The sequence below is a fragment of the Fonsecaea nubica genome (genome assembly GCF_001646965.1).
Source record: "Fonsecaea nubica strain CBS 269.64 chromosome Unknown Scaff17, whole genome shotgun sequence".
Classification (NCBI taxonomy): domain Eukaryota; kingdom Fungi; phylum Ascomycota; class Eurotiomycetes; order Chaetothyriales; family Herpotrichiellaceae; genus Fonsecaea; species Fonsecaea nubica.
In genome coordinates this window covers 272,319-291,979 of record NW_019173690.1, presented here as the reverse complement: position 1 = coordinate 291,979, position 19,661 = coordinate 272,319, and the positions used below count along the sequence as shown (strand labels likewise).

At 52.6% G+C, this 19,661-nt stretch overlaps 5 protein-coding genes across 5 annotated transcripts; 2 read left to right on the top strand and 3 right to left on the bottom strand.

The window, feature by feature from the left end:
* Window positions 1–1,478: 1,478 nt before the first annotated feature.
* AYO20_03622 (hypothetical protein) lies at window positions 1,479–2,021 on the top strand (the record flags this gene model as incomplete). The annotated part of the gene is made up of 1 exon (XM_022641923.1): window positions 1,479–2,021. One exon carries the CDS (start codon window positions 1,479–1,481, stop codon window positions 2,019–2,021), a length of 543 nt encoding a protein of 180 aa, XP_022502156.1.
* A 2,180-nt stretch (window positions 2,022–4,201) lies between these two features.
* On the bottom strand, window positions 4,202–5,974 carry AYO20_03621 (hypothetical protein; the record flags this gene model as incomplete). The annotated part of the gene is made up of 1 exon (XM_022641922.1): window positions 4,202–5,974. The coding sequence occupies one exon, from the start codon at window positions 5,972–5,974 to the stop codon at window positions 4,202–4,204; it is 1,773 nt and encodes a 590-aa protein (XP_022502155.1).
* A 509-nt stretch (window positions 5,975–6,483) lies between these two features.
* AYO20_03620 (hypothetical protein) lies at window positions 6,484–9,690 on the top strand (the record flags this gene model as incomplete). Its single annotated transcript, XM_022641921.1, has 1 exon — window positions 6,484–9,690. One exon carries the CDS (start codon window positions 6,484–6,486, stop codon window positions 9,688–9,690), a length of 3,207 nt encoding a protein of 1,068 aa, XP_022502154.1.
* Window positions 9,691–10,638: 948 nt separating this feature from the next.
* Window positions 10,639–12,327, bottom strand: AYO20_03619 (hypothetical protein; the record flags this gene model as incomplete). The annotated part of the gene is made up of 1 exon (XM_022641920.1): window positions 10,639–12,327. One exon carries the CDS (start codon window positions 12,325–12,327, stop codon window positions 10,639–10,641), a length of 1,689 nt encoding a protein of 562 aa, XP_022502153.1.
* Window positions 12,328–14,068: 1,741 nt separating this feature from the next.
* AYO20_03618 (hypothetical protein) lies at window positions 14,069–19,465 on the bottom strand (the record flags this gene model as incomplete). Its single annotated transcript, XM_022641919.1, has 2 exons — window positions 14,069–18,991; window positions 19,052–19,465. The coding sequence occupies 2 exons, from the start codon at window positions 19,463–19,465 to the stop codon at window positions 14,069–14,071; spliced, it is 5,337 nt and encodes a 1,778-aa protein (XP_022502152.1).
* Window positions 19,466–19,661: the final 196 nt, after the last annotated feature.

The following is a 19,661-nucleotide window of genomic DNA, read 5'->3' as shown; positions in this document are numbered from 1 at the left end:
TAGGGATTAAGTAAGGAGTGGGATGTGCTGGCCGGAGTCTTTGACTGGCTCAACTGCCACCCGATTGCTGCAAAGGGTCATCCACACGGTCTTGCATGATGCGGGGGCCTCAGTCACTGAGTAAGGAAACCTTATTACCTACTCAGCGAGTTCCATCTCGTTGGAGGGACTTGGAATGAGAGTAGCCAACGGAGGTGGAAGCCCGTTCTGTGATTTGGGGTCCCAGGTTCATTTGGTGAAGATCGACAATACGCGGGCCTAGAAACCTCAGAGTTGTCCCACCGTGCATTGCTCAGGTCATCAAGATACCAACAAACACGTCCCCAAGGGGATTCGGTGGAGGTTGGCGGTGTACCTGTGTACCTCCAGTACAGCACCATTGGAACATTGGGAGACAAGGATGGTTTAACCGCAATCGGTGGTCTGAGACATCTGAGCACCTTCCCAGAACAATTAACCGTCGACCGTCATTGTGGAATGTGTTTGACACGCGCGGTTGTAGAGTTGCGTTGCAGCCGGAGGGGAGTTTTCAGGCGTCTAACAATCGACGGTTTATACGGCGCGACGGAAACGAGGCGGAAAGCTGGCCGTGGTTGGACATATGGCTACGTCATTTGGTTTACCAGGGAGCAAGTACGGAGAAGGTAGTTAGTGGCCTGGTCACGTTACTACGCCGCACAAGAGGCAGGAGTGGAGGGGTAAACTGCGCACCGCAACTGGCACTGCTACAGGGTACGGGTGCGTATCTGCCTGCGCCTGCGCCTCTCCTCTCACCAACACCACTTACTCTCTCCTGTAAACAACTGCTCATGTTGATGATGACTATGATCACATCTACCATCTACTAGGAAACAGGACTCTCCCACCGCTCCCATCTCAAGCCACTTCTCCATCCTAGGCTAATGTAAAACACCCCCCAGAGTCCATGGCGTATCCCAGCGCTTGATCCTTGGGCCGGACAAAGTTTACCATGCAACAGAAGACAAGCGGCCACCGAAACCTCAGCAACCAGAATCCTCGTACCACTAACTGACTGACTTGCTGCATGTTGTGCTGTCACCCTCTTCCTCCGCCCTGTCCATTACGACGCCGTGCATGCTTACCTCACGACTTCCTTTCCCGTCACCCGTTGCCCTTGGTTGACTAGAGGCTCCCCCGCTAGGGCGTCCCTAGTCACCCGCCCGCCAGTTCCGAAATTATTGCGCTTTGAGCCACCCTCGCGCATGATACTTCGCCTGGCGAAGCTGCAGACGCACTAGCCTCCCTATGCAATTCATCCTGAATTTCCACGGCCTCTACCCCGGCTGATTGATTCGGGTCCCCTCCTGTATCAAAAAGGATATATTCCTCAGTCCCATCCCACTCTGTCAGCCCTTTTCTCCTTCTCACAACCAGAGGTCGAGTTCCATATCCAATCCACAATCAGGACGTTCTTGAAGAACCATTGTCGACGACATACAACATCAAACATCTTCACCATGCTCGCTTCCACATCATCCAACCCGGCCATCCAGGCCTACAAGGTCTACCACCTCTCCCAAACCAAACTCGACCGGGAGTGCCGCCGACAAACCCCAGATCTCCACCGCATAGTCCTGCACGCCTCTATTGTCGACAATGTTCGACGATGGTCGCGTGACCTTGCTACTCCTTCTGAAACCGTGGTCGTCGACTCCGAGTCCGACACGGACAGCGATCCATTCGAGGACTCGGCATCCGACGAGGAATACGAGGATGCCTCGTCTATGGACCAGATTGCCATCTTTGACTGCGAGGTTGACGACGAGACGACGATTGAGCAGCAATCCCAGAGCAACGGCAAAGTCTATGCCGTTCAGACCGGTGTGGTTCAGTGTGGGGAGAACAAGGACTCCCAGTCCAGCTCTGCGCCTGCCAGCCCAAGGAGACGAGCCCCCCCTCCACCACCGTCAACGGCCAAGTCGACTTACGACCAGAGCTGGAAGCAAAACCGACCAGTTACAGTCCGGGAGACGGCCATTGACGTTGAAGGGGACGACTAGATGGACCGCCTCCACAACTCGCTACGCCTTTATGACAACTTGATACCCCATTGAGAGCATCTGTTCAGCCGCAAGGCTACGAATTTTATGAAAGCTACTCTCCTGCCGCTGCAGTTCCGCCACCAGCTGGTGATACGAAGTTGGGTCTCCAGTTGAGCTTGACGCTACGGAGACCCGTCGACGAGATGCAGCGACCAGGAGCAGTCGAGCGTTATCAAGGAAGCTTCACATTGAAGAACGACCCGATCGTCGATGATCGGGGAGAAGGAAAGCTTCACCGCCAACGGGATCGAGCATGAGCGCGCCACCTCAGATGGGACATTAGCCGTCTCCATTACCGAACCCCAGTAGTCGTGGCTTTTGATAAGTCAGCCTGGGACAAGGGATGGAGGTATCTATCTGAGATATTGGGAATGCTCAGCTGTATGGGGTCCTGGGTGGGGATTGGCAGGACTTGAGATCTACGATCCATGGCTATGTACATTATTAATTGACTACTGTCTATGTCTCTCGTCTTCAATGAGGGATCTGAGATTTGCTAGTTGTACTTGTAATTGTGGGATGGGGATGGAAATGCAAAGAAATCAATTACACAAATGTTACATCAATGATCTGAATTCTGTTCCCAGTTTGCGAGTTGCAGCCGATCTTGATGTTTTCTTCTCCAAAGCTGAAAACTGAACCAACATTTTTCCATTTCTATGTCGATCCATTAATTATTTGCCCGGCTTTCGGCGCCCAGTTGGCGTGCGCGTTTCCCGTCTTGTGTTCTTCTGGGGGATCAGCGATCGACGGTGGATCGATCATCCGGGCACCGTCCACCGCCCACCACCCACCATGCATGAAATAATATTCTACTTTAATTATACTTTGCGGCGGTTTCATTATCCAACGACCTCGTGTACCTCGTCAGTGGCTTGTACAAGCGGCCGCGCAATATAATGCGGTTGTGGTCCGAGGAGATGTGGAGTGGAATGGGATGGGATGGAATGGACTGCATTGAGAATGAGATTGGGATTGAGAATGATACGTTTGACTCTCCTCTCGCTTATGCATACGTACCTAGAGGTGAGAGAAATGGAGAGTGAGAGGTATTTCCGAGGGAAGAAAAAGGGAGATGGTGAACAAGACGGCAATCATGTGGTATGCCTGCCTCGATACTCGATATAGATGCTCAATACTCGATACGGATACACCCCCACTACCTATCTATCGCCTGTGTACTCCGTACTACTACCTTCCCTCCCTACCATCTTCTTCCTTCTCCCTACTCCCACCATCTACCACATATCACTTACCACCCCCTATCTACTTGTATCCTCGGAGGTACCGAGTGCATGTACATGTACACACCGAGTTTCTCTCAACCACCACCCATGGACATGGACCCGTGAACCCGGCCTGCACGCGCACCCGCACGCCCGGTTCACCACGACACGCGAGGCATTTTTTTTCTTCGTCGGTGTTTGTTTTCCCTTTCCCATCTCTCCGTTTCAGACCCCGATGAAACCTGAAATTTGAGTTGCGGGAATTTCTTTTCTAGAAATCAATCAGCTCTGACAACTTTTGGTCCGAGGTACCGAGTACGGAGTACTCTGGATGAGAACTCCGGGCTTTGTGGGGGACGCGACTTGGTGCCGTTGGTGCCGGGTGCGTTTCGATCTCTGCGATTGCGCATCCATACCGAGATAAATCCCTGATCTACGAGTATGTACTCCGTAGGTGCCCAGCAGCCCAGGTACCTGGCCAAGAGCCTTGGGATCTGCATTCTTGCGCACTTGCATACGAATATACGTGCGTACGTACGTTCCTTACGAGCTTGGTACTTGGGTGCGGACGTGCGCGTACGTGTGCGAGGTACTGCTCATGCCGTATACTAGTAAGTATGTTGATCTGTTGTACTCGTACTCGCACTCGCACGAGATGACGAGGTATTGTCTATACATACCGAAATAGGCACGTAGGGCTGTAAGGGTAGTCGATAGATACTATCGGCCATGATGATTCCTGCGTAGAAATACATACTCCGTACAGCATTCCCCGAGGCTGCCGTGGATACCCAACCTCAGGGGCAAGGCGAAGCCCCTGGTCCAGCTATTATCCTTGACTGGCTGACTATTCCACCCCTGACGGCAGACTGCCATGTCTAAAGTGTAATTATCCATATATCTCTATCCTGTTTATTTGTGTAGCGCTTTGCTCGAAATCTTGACACCCTGGGGATGTCGCACACTCGACCACACGCTCGGAGACACCTTGACAGGCAGCTTTCTGCCCTTCAATCTCTGATCAATGAGCCAGAGTCCCACCACAAACTCCTCCCGATTGAGCGTCTTCGCCCCTGGCTGCGCCACGAGGTCCCAGATCTCTTCCAACACATCTTTGGGCAACCGGCTTCGTTCCCAAATGTCACGAACCACAATATTGACAACCAGGTCACCGGGAGAGGCGCCATCTTTTCTTCCCTCCAAATCGGGGTTGTCCATATCATAATCAATGAGTAGCCCTCTGTTGGCTGCCCACACACCTTCGTACCGTTTCCTTTCCCGCTCCGTCACCTTGTCTCTCCACCGCCTGCGATCGCCTTCGTGGTGCATATTGGGATGCCGCCTCCAGTGCCTCCGCCCACGCTTTTCTTCTGATGGTTCGTCATGTTCGGGCGAGTTATTCCGCAATGTCTGCCTCATAGGTCGCATGGGAAGTGGTTTCAGCTTGGGGTTTTGCGACATCGTCTCACTCCTCATCCCAGGAAGGTGCATTAATTGCCGCGCGCTGCCGAAAGCGCCCACTGACTTTGATCGCCGACGTGGTATAGGTGGTGGAACTTTCTTCGATGCAGGAGATGCTACACGAGAGCCGGTGTGGGTGGCTGCAATGGAGCCCGCAACCATGGCGTCCGCCAAAGAACTTGCAGTCATTCCTGTTCGCGAGTCCTGGGCCACAGCTTGTTCTTGTGCAACGATTGCTGCTCGATTGGCGCGCACTGGAACGGGCGCCGGCAGAGGCTTGGGGGGTTGTTCGACAATTAACCGTCCAGTGTCGCTCTCTGAATCCGTCTGTGGGGGAGATACTCGCAGACGTGGCCATGACGAACCGGTAGTCGACTGAGGGGACGCAGTGAGATTGCGGAACACCGGTGCGCTGGGGCTGCTCTCCTCAGAAGTTGACAGAGCTCTTCTTCTCGCTTCTAAACTGGCAGCGTTCCTAGAAGCCGTAGCTGCTGCCGTGGCACCGGAGACTGACGGGCTCGGAGCCGACGAGGATTGAGCAGAGTAAAGCGGTAAATTCAAGAGGTAACCCAAGTCGCTTCTCTGCTTGTCACCCGTCGCATTTTGGATTGGCACGGGAGCCGTTGTCATCGAGGCCTTCGCCCCAGCGAGAGCAGCTGCGCTCTGTTGGAGTGACTGGACAGTCTCGCTGCTGCTACTTGTGCTCATGCCTCGACTTCGCACCTGGGACGGTTCTCGCCTCGCCAAATACGAGCTCCCCTGATCTCTTTTCAATTCCGGCCTGCGCACAGGGCTTGTCTTTGCAGAAGCGGCAACGGCGGCAACGGCAGACGTAGATCGAGCAGCATGAGGCCGAAGCCCAGGCTTGGGAGGAGATAGAGAGGAGTAGTTGGAAACCGCAGTTGGTAGCTTTTCTGTCGTCAATGGTCGACCTCGGGCATTGAAAGCCGACTCTTGTGAAGTAGTCGCCTCATTTTGCTGTGCTTGTTGTTGCTGCTTCCTGATAGAGGCAGTGGTCGCTGCAAGCAGGGCTCCTGCAGATGGATTATGTGATGCGGAGATGGAGATGTTGGGTGGCTTTACCGCAGGCGCTCCAAATGCTAAAGTGGCACCCCGGAGAGCGGGCGAGGGCAAAGGAGAGATTTTGGTTGTGGCGGCATTGTGTTGCTGGATGAAGGAGGGCTTTGGCGCCACAGGAGGACGCCGTGCCTGCTTCTCACTCATCAATCCATTGACAACTGGTCAGATACAGGATGCCGGAGCATCGGACAATGCAGAACGAATGGGGCACACGGCGCAAGTCTCGAGAGCTTAGTAAGGGTTTCGTCACATCTCAATAACTCCAACTCTGTAGCAAGGTTTGAAGCCCGTTGCCGAACGAATGTCCAGAGACGAAGGAATAGACAGTGGAAGTATGGAGAGGAACAGGAGAAGGCAGAGCGAAGCTGTAAGGCTTGGTCTGTAAGCGTCAATTTCGGCCTTGACGGCGATGCATGGATTCGGGACTGCGCACGTGACTGCGCGTCTTGGCGCGTCGGTGCCACGTTTTAGAGGGAGAGCATTATTTCACTTCACTTCTAGCTAGGCAACGAGATACGCCACGCCTATCAAGTGGCAGCTCGCAGCCTGCCCCCTAATGATGCTTTGGATTCATCTTCTACCTCAGCAAGAATGTGTGTGCGGTCGTAGGGCAACTTCATCTCAACTCAGCAGACTTTCTGCCCGATCCCAGGATGTCTGACGATGAGAGCATGCACGATGAATCCAGTCATGAACAAGTGCCCAACCGTGCAGATGTTGAGAAACGGTTAGACCAGGAATACCCAAACCGCCCTCGCAATCACGGCAAGACTCTTCCCTTTCACACACTGTTCGAGGATCTCTTCAATCCTCTGATTGACAACAGGCAAAAGAAGCCAACGGCAGCCGTCATCAACCGCAGAAAAGTAGGTCCAGATGGCCAGTCCAATTTATCTCCGTCTGAGCGACGGCGCGCAATCATCCAACGGTACATTGCTCGTTGGCGCAAAGAGGTCGGCCCTGACTTCTTTCCGGCCTTCAGGCTGATCATCCCAGACAAGGACCGCGAACGTGGGGTATATGGACTGAAAGAGAAGATCATCGCAAAACTACTGATCAAGATCATGAAGATCGACAAAAACTCCGAGGACGGGTACAGCCTCTTGAACTGGAAGCAGCCTGGTCAGACGGCTGCGTCGCGCATGGCTGGAGATTTCGCAGGTCGCTGTTATGAGGCCCTATCGAAGCGCCCCATGAGGGTTCAAGTTGGAGACATGACGATCGCAGAGGTCAATGAGCTCTTGGATAAGTTGTCAGGGGCACCAAGGGAAGAGAACCAGCTCCCGATTCTGGCAGAATTCTACAAGCGCATGAATGCAGAAGAGCTGATGTGGTTGATTCGTGTAATTCTGAAACAGATGAAAGTGGGTGCTACCGAGAAGACTTTTTTCCACCTCTGGCATCCCGACGCGGAGAGTTTGTTCAATGTTTCCAGCAACCTGCGGAGAGTGTGCTGGGAACTGTACCGTCCAGAGATCCGTCTTCAAGATGACGAGGCTGGAGTCGCCTTGATGCAATGCTTCCAACCTATGCTGGCCCAATTCAAGCAAGAATCTCTCGACAAAGTGGTCGAAGCGCTGAAGCCCACTCCCGAAGACCCCGAGTTTTGGATTGAAGAGAAACTCGACGGCGAACGTATTCAGATGCACATGATCACTGATGACGACCATCCAGGTTCAAGACGCTTCCGATTCTGGTCCCGAAAAGCCAAAGACTACACCTATCTGTACGGCGACGGATTTTACGATCCCAATGGAGCCCTCACTCCGCACATCAAGGACTGCTTCACAGACGGGGTAGAAAACATCATCCTCGATGGAGAGATGATAACGTGGGACCCCAATGAAAAAGCACCTGTTCCTTTCGGCACACTGAAAACTGCCGCACTGGCGGAGCAGCGCAACCCTTTCGCTCAAGGCCACCGACCTGTTTTCCGGACCTTCGACATCCTTCTAATGAATGATCAACCTCTAACTCGCTACACTCTGCGAGATCGCCGCAAAGCGTTGGCTGCCAGCGTAAGGAGTCTGCCCGAACGCTTTGAGATCCACGAATACACCATAGCAAAGAAAGTGGATGATGTGGAAGACCTACTTCGGAAAGTCGTGGCTGAGGCTTCCGAGGGCTTAGTGCTCAAGAATCCAAGATCCATGTACCGTCTAGATGACCGCTCAGGCGATTGGCAGAAAGTAAAGCCAGAGTACATGGATGGCTTCGGAGAGGAGCTCGACTGTCTTATCATTGGCGGTTACTACGGCTCAGGGAAACGGGGCGGCAACCTCTCCAGTTTCTTGTGCGGTCTGCGTGCCTCAAGCAATGCTGTGCACAAATTGACCGAGTCTCAACGCCAGAGTCAGAGCGAGGAACAATCCTCGCAACGTCAACCGACTCAATCGCAGACCTCGATTGAACAGGGAGCTGAATCGTCTGAACCAAATGGCCCAATCGAGAACTTTATATCCTTCTTCAAAGTTGGTGGCGGTATGACGGCTAATGACTACGCTACGATACGCCACTCCACAGACGGGAAATGGCACCCTTGGGGCTCCCGCCGGCCGTCGGCAAAAGACCATATTGACCTAGGCAACTTGAGCTTGCTCAAGGAGAGACCCGACGTGTGGATCAAGCCTTCCGACTCTCTCGTTGTTCAGGTAAAAGCTGCGCAAGTCACAGCCAGCGACGACTACGGCCTTGGGAAGACATTGCGGTTTCCTCGATTCATGAGACTGAGAAGGGACAAGGATTGGAAGACTGCTCTCTCTGTCGACGAGTTTAGAGATTTACAAGTCAAGGTCGAGGATGCGGAGAAAGAGAGAGCGATGAAAGTTGACCAGCAGCGCAAGGAGAAACGCAAGGCCCGCGCTGGCGGCTATGCAAGCCGGAAGAAACCTCTCACCGTGGCCGGTTACAATGCCAGGGATGTGAACAATGTCAAGTTACCGGAGGGACCCAGAGGAACCGTCTTTGAAGGATTGACCTTTTATATCATGACAGAATCCGCTTTGAACGGGGATCTGAAGAAGTCGAAACTCGAGCTGGAAGCCTTGGTCAAAGCAAATGGTGGCAGAATCGTGCAAACGGCAACTCCGAGTTCTGAGGACCAAGAGAGAGTGATATGTGTTGCGTCCCGCCGCACCGTCAAAGTGGCATCTCTGGAGAAGCGCGGTGAAAAGGAAATCATCAAGCCAATGTGGATCTTTGACTGCGTTGACCAGGCGCAACGGGACTTTGCTAAAGGATACGCGGATGAGATGGTCGTTCCTTTCGAGCCCGAACGCCACATTTATTTCGTACCGGACAACAAGAGGGAGCTTTTCGAGGATAATGTGGATGAGTATAAGGACAGTTTCTCAAGAGATGTAAGCGAAGAGGAGCTCAAAGAGATTATGGCCAAGATGGGCACTGTCGACATCGAAGACGAGGAACGGAATAGAATTCCAGACCTCTTCGGTGATGACTTCCTCAGCATGAAGGGATTCATGTTCCATGGCCTGGTGTTTTTCTTTGATCAGCCCGCTTCTGTTGCGCGGAATGGAACAGCGCAATCGCCTAACTCGGACTCCTCAGCGACATTGAGCACGACAATGGCGAGCACAGCTTACTCTACCCAAGCTATTGCGCAGTTTGCGAGTGCCAAGGTACTCTCGCTCACGTACACCACACTCTCGTCGGTACCCTCCGATATTAGAGCGACGATCACACACATCATCGCCCACCCTGCTTCCGATCTCGGGGATCTGAGGAAACAGGTCTCGCGCTGGGGCACGAGGAAAATCCCGCGCATCGTGACCCACGAGTGGATTGAGGTGTGTTGGAAAGAAGGAACGAGAGTTGACGAGGAAGCATACATTGCTCGATGACGAGACCGGCCACCTCCACCTATGAATTGTGGACTGAAAAGCCTAGCAAGCAGTCTTGGAGGAGCTGACCTTCGAGGGCGCGACTCAGCCTGCTCAGCAATACATATCCGTTTGACCCCTTGACAGGGCTTTCACAAGCGCAATACAAGTCCAGAGCACTAGGTGCTCATTTTGCGCACGTCCATATGAATCTTCTACCGTTACGTGGATCCATCTGAATCGTCCTTGACCATTTGAGTTCCCTTGTCCTACTCGGTCCTCGTACTTAGCACACCCTCTACCCCTGTACCCGTGTATACCCACTCGAGTCCTCTCCTCCCTACCTACCACTTCGACCACTTAGAGCACTTGGGAGGGAATATCGAGCCTTGGAGTACGTCATAGAGCGAGGTGAAAAAGACACCAGAAATGCTACCGAGTATCGTCACGATTCGTTTCGTCAGGCACGGGTGGCATATTCTGTGATGTGATGTTATGATGTGTGTTCAATTCCAGACCTCGTACATATGTCATATACACAAACATACAATGTAAGTTCCTGGGTAGGTATATATCGTCACAAGCGCCATCATCAACAAAACTTTTCTTGTTGCGTGCATACGTGCGTGGGGCTTGCTTCTTGCTTCTTTCAACTTCCCCTTTGGAACAAAAGCAAGTCTCTAACAACAAGTCTCAAGTCTCTGCAGAACAAACCACGCTTTACAGAAAAACGCTCATGCCATCATCCATCGTGTTGTACAGTTTCTTTTGCCGCCACCGTCGAGGCGGTTGGACTCGACTGGCTCCGTATCATGCATACATTCATCCAATAGCTCGAAATCATCGCTTGCGGTCGTCATTCGTGAAGGTGGCCCTTTTGGGGGACCGGGTTCTGTGTCGCTTCTATGCTCAAGGCAGCCATCGCCTAGGTAAAACAGCACATCATCGAATCATCCATCTCCGAAATTGTTACAAGTCTTCAATCGACCAACTCCTCCATCTTTCCCTGGCGTCTATCTTTCTCCTCTTGCCCTTTTCGACCTTGTGCCTGTTCGTGTCGTCTGCGTCCTTGTCTTTGCCCTTCGGTGCCTCATCAACCGGTGGCAACCACAACTTCGCATGGCCCACCGCATCCTCGCTCAACTTCCCATTCTTTCGCATGTTCATCTCACATACAAAAACTCGAAGGAAATCCCGATTCTCCCGAGGCTCGCGTGACCGCGGTTGACCTTCCTCTAGGCCGTTTTCAGGGTCAGCCCACAGGGTCTGCGCGGCGCGGAACTTGTTGCTCGGGGTGCCGTCGGGTTCGAGCCAAGTTGGTGGGCTAGAAGCGTGTGCGGTGCGGATGGTCGAAGGGATACACGTCGCCAGTTGGACCATAGGTGGAAGTTGGGACACAGGGCTCTTGGACGCTACGAAGGGGGCCGTTTCGTTTGCGGGAGAGGAAAGGGCTCTCTGGTTTCTATACTTCTTCTTGATCTTGAGCTTGGGCCGAGTGTCGGAAGCAGACGATGAGGTTGCAACAGGTCTTTCCTCGACCCAGAAATGCAGTTGGGCGGGAGAATCAGGAGGGACGAAGGTTCTGGGATTCAGATATCTCCTCAGCGCCGCTGAAGGGGGTTCGTCTGAAGGTGGAGGGCGTCGGTCATCGGTAAGGGAGGGTCTGAACTCAAAAATAGATCTTGTTAGGAACTCGTCTGGTCGTACCAGTGGAGGCTGGCTCGTCAGATCGGACACGCTTTGGGCTGCAGACTTGAGAGCTTTAAGGGATGCCGTCAGACTCGATTTGAACGAGCTCTGTCTCTTATTGGGGACGATTTGCCTTCGTCTCATCTTTGTCGGCGGTGAAATGAAAAGTTCTGGCGTCGATGCTCCGCTAAAGTCCTCATCCTCGTCCTTGGCTAGAAGGGGATGCTCGTTGCTGCAATCCTCCGAACTCGCCATCTGTCGCAATCGCTGGTCAGAAGGAGATCTGAGAGTTGCGGGTGAAAGACTGCTGAAGTCGTCGGGGGAAGATAGCGAAGGCATCGACTCAGTCGAGAGTGATCTGGCGGATAGGATACCAGGGTCAAGACTTTCATTCCCCACAATCATATGCCCTCCAACAAGGCCATCGATGTTGCCAAACAGTCCTTCGAATTGTGGGTTTGTCCAGCTGCTCGAGAGACTCCCATCAGTGCTGGGCGGGACATCATCCCTTAACAGCTTACTGAAGTCTGCAACATAGTCACAGTCTGGCAGGCGTTGACTCGGCCTCTGCTTTGGCTTTCGTCGAACGGGGATAGTTGTTGATGTCAAGATCTCTTGGGCTGAGTGTTTCCGCCGTGGAATTTCCAGTGAGTGAGAAGTGGCCGCTGAAGGTGAGAAATGTCTCAAAGATTGAGAGGAGTCGACCGGTTGTCGAGGTGTAATGCGGGGTCGACTCTCTGCTGTCCGTACAGGTATCTTGACCGGGTCTGAAGAGGGTCTGAGGGGGGAATCAGATAGCTCTTGAGAAAGGCCCTGAGTGAGCGCTGAACGGGCTGGAGGTGGTCGAGGGGAGGTGTCTCGCGGTTGCCTTCGGGATGATAACCTGTCCTTCTCTTTCTCATTGAAGTCGATATATTGTTGCCTCTGCGCCAGTGGGTTGTGGGCGAAGGCCCGAGGCACCATCATCATGGCGATGTCGGCTGGTTGATCTCAGAGTGCGAGATCTGGGTAGAAGATATTTATTAGGAATATCGACATGCGAGAGAATCGGATTCGAGGGGCATGCCGGAGCAGCCTAGAGTAGAGTGCGAAGCGGGTGAGGCGGGTGAGGCCGAATCAGGGGGTCTTGATAGAGAGATAATAGCTGACTCTCAAGTAATGTGGTAGCAATATCAGAGAGAAGGATAGATGAGAGGGAGATGCAATGGATGGCATGATGATGCAGCCCTGTATGGAGCACAAGTATGGGGGCTCGGGGCGCAGATTGGTTTCAGCGAATGAATACGCCGTGGATATGGAGGGTTGATGTTTTGGACTATTGCTGTGCTGAGAGAGACGTGAATGTCGTGTGCTGGCTGAAGATAAGAGACGAACGGCCATATCAAGCGAGGGCGATTGGTTGGAGATGGGAGCGTTCCCGGAACTAGCCTCCAGCCGTAAGCGTAACCAGCAGTACGCGAGCACCACGCCTGAGGATGCCTGCGAGGACTGTGCAGCTTGGGTTGGAAATCGAAGCCTTTGGGTCGTGGGACGATGAAGGTCCGAGGTGACGATGATGCTGGGGAGCCTAAGGAGGAGCCACCTGGGAGCCACCTGGAACCACAGAAGGGTCCTTCGGCCACTCGGAGGAACCAGGGTCTGTTTGCTTTAGGGGAGCTAGGCACATTTAAGGGGGTGGTTAAGGGTGCTTCCGGCTGGCTAGGGCTCAGTCAAGCCTGACATTAGCGGCCAAATGCCTGCAACGGAAATCCACGCGGCCTATGACCCTCTGGCACCAATAATTTGGGTACCATTCCACCTGGCACCAGAAGCAGGAACGAAGCTTGCGAAGCCACCCCTGCGGTGCTTGTGGAAGAATCTTTGCATGGCTCTGCCGCACTTCCCTTGCTCCCCCTTCAGGTCAGCCAGGGTCCTATTATTTTCCACCTGCCATTACAGGCAACATCATTCCCCAAGAAACTCCTCATTCCTTCTTTATACCACGGAATTATTCATCCTGAACCTTTTCATCAGATCGAGAAAAGAAAAGTGTCTTTCAGCTCTGGTGGTGGACAAGGCCGTCGCCAACACTTTCCCGCTTGTCCACCTGTCCACCTGTTCCTGATTCATCGCCCATTCTCTCCACCCCATTACTTGATAGATGTTACGAGAGAGAAAAAAGAAACAACGAGAACTTCTCAGTCCACTTGCTACTCGCTTTTCGATCCATCGAGTAAGAATATCCACACCTGGTCTCGATCCTCGTTTTGGCCTCCTTCCGATGCCCGCAGGGCAACTCAGGGCAGACGAATTACTGTGACTTCATTGTGTCCAGCGAAGATCGGAACAATGGATCCGTCTTGAAGAGCAACGATTGGTTTTAAGGAGTTCCTCTTGGCGAATACTCGCCTCTCGTGGTAGCAGTCGGACACACTGAGATTTTTGGGCACGGTGCCGTACTGCACCGCGGCACTACAGGCGCCGCAGCGAAGGGAATAAGATCTGCTAGTCGTCCTCTCACAAGAAAAGGAGGAGAAGCCCGCAGAGAACACAATGATCCTGCGCAACCTGTGCCATGAACTCACTTTTCCTTGTACCAACCAGAATGAACAGGCAAGCGTTACCCCACCTGCGTGTACCTACATAATTACGTCCTTCGCCGTTCGGGGAACTCCCGCCGCAAAGGCCAGATCTTACCAGACCCAGATCCGATATTTTTCTTCTCGCCAACTTACTTGCCGGCGTCCCGGATCCACTTCGCTGCCCTGGCCTTGACCTCCTCGACCCGCCGTTCATCTCCTTCTTTTTCCTCAAACTCCATCCACCGCTTGAAGAAGTACTTGGCCTGCTTGGGCTTCAACTTGCCACCGAAAATTCGCTCAAACAAACCACGTACTTGCTCTGCATTCTCTTCTCCAAGCTTGAGCTCCAAGTCGAGAAGCACGTTGAACAGATCAACCCTCTTGGGAAATGAACTGATCAAGCCTTCGAAGATTGTGCGTCCTCGCTCAGCTAGTCCATGGGAAGATTTGAATTCAAGCTGTGCAAATTTCAAGGTAACGTCAAAGTGCGTGAATCGGGGCAGCGTCTGGAGCGCCCGCGGGAGGAGTGCCCGCCCTTTCTCTGCATCACCGACGCTGTCGAATAAGAACTGCGCATAGTTCACCCACATCTTGGGATCCTGGGTAAATTTCTTCAACATGCGTTGGAACATGTCGTCCGCCTTGTCATGTTTTCCCGATTGGATATAGATGCTGGTTAATCGTGAGTAGATGTCTTGTGGATCGTTGTACTCGCATGCCCGCTTGAATATGGCATCAATGCTTTCGTCGTCCCCGTAGGCATTTTCCAGGTTGAGCAGAGCCACCCAGACATTCAGCTTTTCTTCCTCCTGACCGACGCTGATGGCTTTTAAAGCCCGCTCGCCAATCTGCCGTGCTTGATCGGCATCGCCCAGGTCAAGATGGAAGGCCATGTACTGTAGCCAGAGAAGCGAGGAATCGGGCTCGCCCAGGAGTAACCGCTCGAAATCGTCCACTGATTGAGGTCCATCGACATCCAGGTCTGCTGTCCGGTCAACTTGGATTTGTGCTCTCTTCTTCCTCTTCTTAGGTGCTTTGCTTGAATCTTCGGCTTCCGAATCAGATGCCTCTGCTGGTCGCTTGTTTCGCGCAGGTTCCGAAATGCCGTACCAGTCAAAACCTCCCACGGAGAGACCTTTGCTGTTGGCCGGCTTCGTAGCGTCCCCAAGGACGTCGCCCTCTTCCTCGTGGTCTTCAGACTCCTGAGATTCTTCTTCAAGAGTTTCATCAGCGTCCTCTGAATCTTCCGAATCCTGCGCGTCCTCATCCTGTGATCCTGCTTCCTCATCGTCTTCAGAGTCTCCCAGTTCCTGGTCGAGGTGCGCGCCACCTCCCTCGGCTTCATCTTCTGACTGCAAATCACTTTCAGCATCTTCTGTCCCATTACCAAAGTACGAAGCTTTCATGCCGAAATTGATACGGCGCTTCGCAGTATCAATCTTCAACACCTTGGCCTTGACCTTGTCTCCTTCGCTAAACAGCTTGCCGACATCTTCGACGCGTTGCTCGGCGATCTCGCTGCGGTGGCACAGTCCACGGACGTTCTCGGAATTGTCTACGAGAATGAAAACACCAAAGGACTCGACTTTGACCACTTTGGCAGTCACAATATCCCCGACCTTCAAATCGTTGAAAGTAAGGGGCGCTTTGTAGCCGGGTTTCAGTGCCGACTCCTTCAGGCTGATCTGGACGTGCCCCGAATCCTTGTCGACCATAATGACCCGGCCTCTTACAAGCTGGTCGCGCTGGAAGTGGTCCTTCCACTCCTTCAAATAGCTATCCGACAGGTTACTAACCCGAACAAACGCCGTGATGCCATGCCCCAGGGTCACAAAAACACCTTTGTCGGCCACATTAGTAATGAACCCACGGACGATGTCGTTGACAGCGATCTGTTCGATTGAGGTGATCTCTGGGTCAGTAACTGCCAATGACGAGCTGAGGACTTTCGAAGGCCGAGTTGACAGGCTGACTTTCTTGTTGGGTGCATCCACGTTGACCACGCAGACTCGAAGGACATCATTTTTCTGGTACTTTCCGGGATTCACTTCAGCATAGTCATCAGCCATGTCAATCAACTCAACAACACCGACGACCTGGTCACTAAGCTGGACGACGATGTTGTGGTCGGTAGTCTTCGTCACACGGCCTGGAAGCACGAGTCCGATAGAGATATTTGCGAATGTCAGAGAGCTCGCCGTTCCGTCTGAACGTCCGGTCAAGTCCAAATGTCCCTTTTCGGTATCCACATTGAGTACCCGGACTCGCAAGGCAGAGCCTAGAGGGAAGTTGTGCGGTAGATTTGCAGCAAGCGACAGATCGTCGGAGATGTCGATAGCTCGAATTCTCCCACGAATGGTGGGTGAAATATTAACCCAAACACACTCGTCGGAGATGTTGTTGATGAAAGCGAGCCATGTTGATCCAACCTTCATATCTTGTAATGTCAATCGGGCCTGCTCTGGGCCCGAGACTGAACTTGGTTTGCAGGTGAGTTCAAAGACAGTGTTCTTCCCTTTCCGATGTGTTAGTGGTAGAAATCTGTGATTTCTTGTATCATGCGCTCCAAGGACTCGCACGGGCAGTTCCTGCTTGGGAGAGAATTGCCTCAGTGGTTTCTTCCGGTCTTTGATGTCCTTCCACTCGTCAAATACTTCCGAAACGTCGATGCGCCCTTGCACGTCTTTAGCCAATTCAACATTTATCTGTGTCTCTTTGACGGAGACGATCTTTGCTTTCGTGATTTTCCCAACCGAAAGATCTTTCAAGGTTTTAAGACTCTCGTCCACGGGATCGACGAGCTTCGGGAAGTCCGCCTGAGCCCCAGCTCCATCCGATATGTTGGACTCAGCTGCGGGGGCATCTCTCATCGTAAGCCAAAAGCGAGGTGTCGCACCCCTGTAGTCAATAGAGAGGACTTTAGCCGTTATAGGTTGTAATTTGACCATGCCAAAGTCCGGTTGTTCTTCAGCCTCGACAGGCACTTGAGCCTTGGTTATGAGCCCGGTGATTCCAGCACCAAATCCCACGAATACACCATCCTCCGTTATGTTCCTCACAAAACCAGTGACCACCGCATTGGGCTGAAGTTGCTCGTAGCTTCGAAGCAGAGTGCCATTCTGCGCAGCTTGCACCAAACTTTGCTTGTTCGAGATCAGGACCAATCTCCTCTTCGCCAGAACCTGTAATATAAGCACATTTTCTAGCTTCTGCCCTACTCGGATTTTGCTGATTGCAGATTCTCGCTTCTTGAGAGATCCGTCGGCGATGTGATCGAGAGGTAACCGCGCTATAGCATCGGAACCTTCTAGGCGCAACAAGACGTCGTTCTGAGATTTTTCAAAGACCGTGCCATTTGTTAGAGTGCCAGGGTGCAACGCTGCAAGAGTGCTCTCGATCGACGCAGTTGATGCATGGATATCTCTGCACGATACGGTCAACCGCCTTTCCGAAGCATTGATGCTGATCGCGTTTACTGAAACAACCTGGCCGATTCGAAAATGTTCCGTGGCATCTTTGATGTACGCTTCACTCATTTCAGACACGGGTAGAAATCCTCTGACTGGGCCATAGAATCTGACAACTGCACCGAGGCGGTCGACCTTAGTCAAGGTCCCAACCGTAGAATCGCCACTCTCAATATCTTCAAAGCGTAGCCACGGTTTTTGATCATTGTTCACTAGAGCTTTCTTGAGGCTGAGTCTTAGACGGCGCCGGATTGGGTCAATGGACAGAACTCGGGCAGTGACGGCCTGACCTTCCCTGAATTTCTTCTCTGGGTGCTTCAGATCAACGTCGGACATGTGAATCTGGGGCACGAGACCAACCAGGCCCTCTCCTAGAGTGACCAACAAGCCTTGAACTCCTTTTGGACCGACTATCAGCTTTTCAATTGTGCCTTGGACCACCGCACCAAGCGGAATGTCGTCGAATCTGAGGAATGGCCGTTCAAGCACACTCTTCTGGGCGGATAAGATGTAGAGATTGTCCATGGGGTTGTATTCAAGCACTCGCACCTTGTGTTCAGAGCCAAGCTTGAACGGGCCACTGGTTTCGGACAGAGTGTCGAGCTTCTTGTCAGAGAGACGAGATACATGGGCAAAGCCTATGTTGTCTTGGTCTAACTGCAGGTAGACGCCTAGTCCAGGCTCAACGCGAATGACTGATGCTCCATCGATGATGGAAGATAACGCCAGCCTCCCACTATCCTCATGAGCTGCCTCGTTGAGATCTCTCAGGTCGACGACATTGTCCAGAAGCGAGAATCCCAGCTTCTTCACATCCGAAAGCGGGAAATTGCAGATGAGTCGACCGGCAATCTTTTTCCCGACCTCGTATTTAGCAAGGAACGCTTGTCGATCCCTAAAGGAGCCTGAATGAACAACATCGGCTGTGGCATCCAACATGCCCATGATTTTTCCGGAAATCCCAGCGTCCGTGACGGCGCTAATCAGAATCTCTGCCTTTGTGCCTGGAAGAAAAGTGTCCACGGACGGAGCAGATTTCAAGATTGGCGCTTTGGTGAGATCTGCTGACAGTTTCACCACTTTGTTGTTGCTGCTCATTTCGAGGACGTGACATAATAGGACAGCGCCGACTTTGATGGTCGACAATGACCTTCCGTTAGGTAGCTGCTTCTTGGGAATGAACCCACGCACTTTGCCGTCTTCTAGTGCTAGGTCAACCACCAACCCGTGGTCTTCGACACTGCTCACAGAGACTTGGACAACAGCACCAGCGACAAGATTTGACTGATCCAAGCCGATATTGGTCAATGCTGGTTCGACGGACATCTCGATGCGCTTTCGCGCTGGGGCCTTGGACCCAACCCTGTCTTGCTCTGTGGAGGTCACCGCAACCCGCAAGTATTGGTGAAGTTGGAAATAACCCGGCAATGCAATGTCTTCCTCCTCATCTCCGTCGCTGTCACTGTCATTGTTCTCTCCATCATCCTGACCCAGAAGACCTTGTATCTTCTCGCTCAATGGCGGCGAGATCGCAGTTAAAGGCACGTAACCCACAAGGTTGTTTGGCAGGGACACAGTCAGCGCTCTGGGGCTTATGGATGTGACCTGACCCAGTATGAGAGAGCCTGCGGTTATTCGTTTATAGCTCAGACCTCCAATTCGTACCTCCGGGTTTGTACCAGATGCTGAGGACACCGACTGTTTCTTGTCTTTGCGGTGTTTTCTCTCTCGTTTCTTTTCTGGTAAATTTTCTCTTGGTATGTCGTCCTCGTCACTCCCAATATCTGCCCTTGCATTTCGGTCGCTGAATAGATCTTGCGAAGGCTTATGTTCGGTGTCTGCATCTTGGGCGGCCTTTGCTCGAATTTGTTTACGCTCCAGTGGAGTTAGTAGGCTCGCACCACCCCGAGGAAAAGCAGGTTGCTCTTTAGTAAGGATAGAGACAGGCTTCGGTTTTGGAGTCTTGTTCTGTTCCTGTTCCGCAGTCGTCGTTCCACCCTTCGAGGCGGAATTGGACCTTGGCCGTTTATTCGATTGCTTTATCACTGCATCTTCGGGTTTTCGCTTGGCTGAAACCATGGCGATGGAGACACACCAGTCTCAAGACATCAGCAATAAACGGTTTCGCCGTAAAGAAGAGGCCGGATTCGCCCTAAAATGTGATCTTTGCCTGCCGGTCGGACTGTGTGTGATCATGGGGAAATTTTTCTGGAAGGGCAGCACGCAGTCCATGAAGAGATCCGATTCCACCAATCAAATCCTTGCATTCCGTAGT